At 35.3% G+C, this 3,612-nt stretch overlaps 1 protein-coding gene across 1 annotated transcript; it reads right to left on the minus strand.

Moving 5' to 3' along the window:
* Positions 1 to 93: 93 nt before the first annotated feature.
* On the minus strand, positions 94 to 2,910 carry LOC108369211 (ran-binding protein 3-like). Its single transcript, XM_017624274.1, has 6 exons — positions 2,787 to 2,910; positions 2,195 to 2,604; positions 1,995 to 2,132; positions 1,607 to 1,867; positions 1,377 to 1,526; positions 94 to 1,275 (listed from the first exon to the last, which is right to left on the minus strand). Exons 1-6 carry the CDS (start codon positions 2,800 to 2,802, stop codon positions 946 to 948), a joined length of 1,305 nt encoding a protein of 434 aa, XP_017479763.1. The 5' UTR covers positions 2,803 to 2,910; the 3' UTR covers positions 94 to 945.
* Between the last annotated feature and the right edge of the window lie 702 nt (positions 2,911 to 3,612).

Raw genomic sequence — 3,612 nt, forward strand, 5'->3', positions numbered from 1 at the left:
TGTCCAAATAATCCCGACATTGTCAACCGAAATTACATTCAGTTTTGCAAGCTTTAACTCCAAACCGCCAAGAGATATTAAAAGTCCAGTTTGTATGTAGTACAAGGAACAGAAATCTAAATTTATTTTTATCTTTGATACTCCTCTTTTCAAATGTTCATTTCATCTTAACTTTACTTTCATTTAGACTACAATTCATTGTTTAAAAACAAATAAACATTGTAGGTTTTTGGATATAAAACACAAAATGTGTATTTAGAAATTCAGTAGGCTTTCTAAAACAATTTAAATATCCTACACATAAAGTGCTTACACATAGTATAAAATGATATGAAGTTATTAGCGGTGTTTTTTGCGGTAATAAGTTAGGTATATATAAACACAAAATGTGATATTATAAATGAAAACTTTCTCAATAAAAAAAAACGATTATTGCATTTATTTTATATAAATTTTTGAATGTGAGTAAGCGCTTTAATTATATATTGGAAAATTATGCATATTTAAAAAAAAATATTAAATCAATGGTTTATTCCTTTACAGCACCATCGCTTGTACATTTACATGCTTCTTCATAATGTTTTTCCATGTACTGCCTACCGAAATGGAGTATCCCATAAATCTGTATAAACAATTGTATTTCTTTTGTAATTTTATCAAGATTTTGATTTAATATATTCTACTTTGTTTCATTATTCGTTGTTGTTTATACAATAAAAAAGAAATCTGTACTAATTTCCCGTAGTGTTTTTCATTTTATAATTGCTTCTACTTTCAGTTCAAATTGGAATATTCATTATTGATCGCATTCACAGGTTCTATGCAATTCATGCATGCTTTTCCAAACGTTCTTATTTTCGAAGATTTTGTTAATTTTTCATTTGCAAATTATAAGTTATGAGTTTTATATTATTTGTATTATTGTTACTTTAAAAAATCGGTGTATTACTTTTCTCCATCAGTAGCAAGCGATTTTTTTGGGCTTGGCTGCGTACAATCTTCGTTTTCCGGTACAGCTGTAGCTTCTGCTTCTTTTGCCTCTTCCTCGTGATTAGCACCGGATTCGACACCGTTTTTCGTTTCAGCTGGTGCTCGACATTCTTCAGGGTGCGAAGCTTTTCGCAGTTCGATTCGTTTTATCAGCTCTTTATGCAACAATGACATATCTGCAGGGCGTCCCATCACTAAGAAGATTTTGATTTTGCCAGTATTATCCATGGCAGTAAGGCGTAGTGATTTGTTGCTGGGACGTTGAGCAACCATGCCGGCCCAAACCTGATATTAGCAAAATTAAAAAGTTTAATCATAATATTATAAAATAAACCTTCTTGTTTTCAGCTAGATTTAATACTAAATTGAGCCAATAATCAACTAACTTTCGTGTTCAGCAATAAACGAAGGTTACCCGCTGTTCGAAAAACAACACGTGAGCACTCTTGTTCGTTTTTTGAATCATTCAAACGTAAACTTCCACGTCCGCGTTCCTCCCAGTTGCTGTTGACGAAGGCAAACAACTTACAATTGACCTGCATCGAGACAAAGTTTATGTGATGAGACATATTAAGGTATCAGGGTTAAATTACTCTGATTATTTGATGAAACTTACATCAACAATATTAATTTCATTTTCTTCACCCGTGAACGTTTCTACCTCTTCATATTTCCGTTTCTGAGCGCGACTCTCCTCGTACTCACGCGCCACATCAGTAAGTGTCTTTGTTTCATTATCTTTTGGTGCAGCACCTTTGTCACTCTCACCGGCTTTAGCCGCATTTTGTATGACACTTGAGAACAGCAATTCAGCAGAAGTAGAGCAACCGGCGTCTGCATTTTCCGATTTCGCTGCTCCCTCTGGGTTGACATTTTCCTTTGGAAATACACACAATTTTTAACATTTTTAGAACATTATATTGATAAGACGCATGATTCATTCTTGAATCATGCCTAAAACTTATGTATAAATATAATTGAAATTTAATTAAAATCAGCATTACCCCTACAACGCGTTCATGCACATTTTGGCCAAATACAAAGCCGGATTTTTCCACCAATGGTATCGAGTTCTTGGCGGCAGCAAAAAGATTTGCTCTTTCTAATCCATTTTTTCGCAACAATGTTAAAGGATCCGTGCGCTTTAAAACAAAATATGTATGAAAGAATTACTAGCGAAATAAATAAAGCATCCACATCATACTTCATCCGGTTCATCATCGTCTGCCGCTTTTTTATCATCTGTTGTTTCGCTATCGTTTGCTGCGTCGCCACCAACAGCACCTTCATCAGCACTTGCTTCATTATTTTCTGCCTCCTCATCATCGTCTTTCTGTTCCCGCATAAAAGGATTATGATTGGTTGTACTGCTCACGGAATCCTCTTCGTCTCCGTCCACATTATTGACTGTGGCTGTTGAATTGGAAGACGCATTGGCATTACCAAGGGAATTGTTATTGCTATTGGCTAATGCTGCTGCTCCCAAAACTGATGAACCGAGCACTGAGGGGCGCAATACCCCTGAACGTAGAACAGGATTTACACCGCCACCGGTTAACCGCGAGGATTGTAGGATTGAATCGCTTCCAACGCTGTTCGATTCGTTAGAGGTATCTGTAGGAATAAAGGCAAAACGTGTAACAGCCGGTTTATACTTCCAGAAATTTTCGCAAGTTTTTCTCTGCTTCTCTGTATGTGCCGCCCGTTGTTCCTACATACTTTTATTTCGGCACATAAATGCATTTAGATAACGTGCGTTGGAAAAACTTACTTTTCCATTGGCTTTATGGGCTTACCATTATTTTCGGACATTTTCAATGTATACTTGCAGAACTATTATAATTTGTTAAAAATGAAAGTCTTCGAGAGTTCTGCAAATTAAACTGTGCTGAATTGTCAAACTTCCGAAGCGTATGCAGAATGTCAAGGTAAAGCAAATTAAAAAAAAACCGAAGGTACACATGTTGCCATACCAGAAGAATTTCATTAAACAAAAAAGGCTGTTGCTTTCGATATTCCTAGCAACATGTCGCAATCAACACATTCGGCCTGACCTCGTACTTTTCTGTCTAAATCCAGTAAAATTACCAAATAATAGGGGTATACATCTAAAGTGACTAAGGGACAAATTGCTTAAATTTATCATTTTATCCGCATTCTTTCATAACGCACCTTGGTAAATAATTGCACAAAATTGTTTATTATTTAACTTATCTGGCGAGTTACGTTTCATTCTTACCTCGTCCATTCTGCTAATTTGCTTTTTATAGCGGTCTGTCAGGGTTGAGTTTTGTTGAAATTAATACGTTTAGCCCATGAACCAAAAATACAAGATCACGTAAGAACGCGACGTTGTATTTGTAACTGGTTTTGAGAAAAAAGTTTGCAAAAGCGGGTTCGTCAGCTGAGCGTTTGTTTACATAACAAGCACCACTATTTTACACTTTTATTCAAGTAAAGAAGAGTTAATTCAAAATGACAACACATTTTATAGCATTTTGTTGCATCATTTTACCTAAATTGTGCGTTTAAAGTGGCTGACAATAATTTTGGCTAATTTTGGTTTTCATTGTTTTCTTTGCTTTGTTTACTTTTCGCTCGTTTTCCAGTGAAACAAGATGG

This window comes from Rhagoletis zephyria, unplaced genomic scaffold, assembly GCF_001687245.7.
Source record: "Rhagoletis zephyria isolate East Lansing unplaced genomic scaffold, Rhagoletis_zephyria_1.1 Rzeph_scaffold_03546, whole genome shotgun sequence".
Lineage (NCBI taxonomy): Eukaryota > Metazoa > Arthropoda > Insecta > Diptera > Tephritidae > Rhagoletis > Rhagoletis zephyria.

Bases quoted from the DNA above. Each gene is read 5' to 3' on its own strand.
- LOC108369211 (XM_017624274.1), bottom strand. The intron at 2,133-2,194 runs GTATGATGTGGA...TTTGTTTTAAAG, and splicing joins ACGATGATGAACCGGATGAA to CGCACGGATCCTTTAACATT. The intron at 1,276-1,376 runs GTTAGTTGATTA...TGCTAATATCAG, and splicing joins GTTTATTGCTGAACACGAAA to GTTTGGGCCGGCATGGTTGC.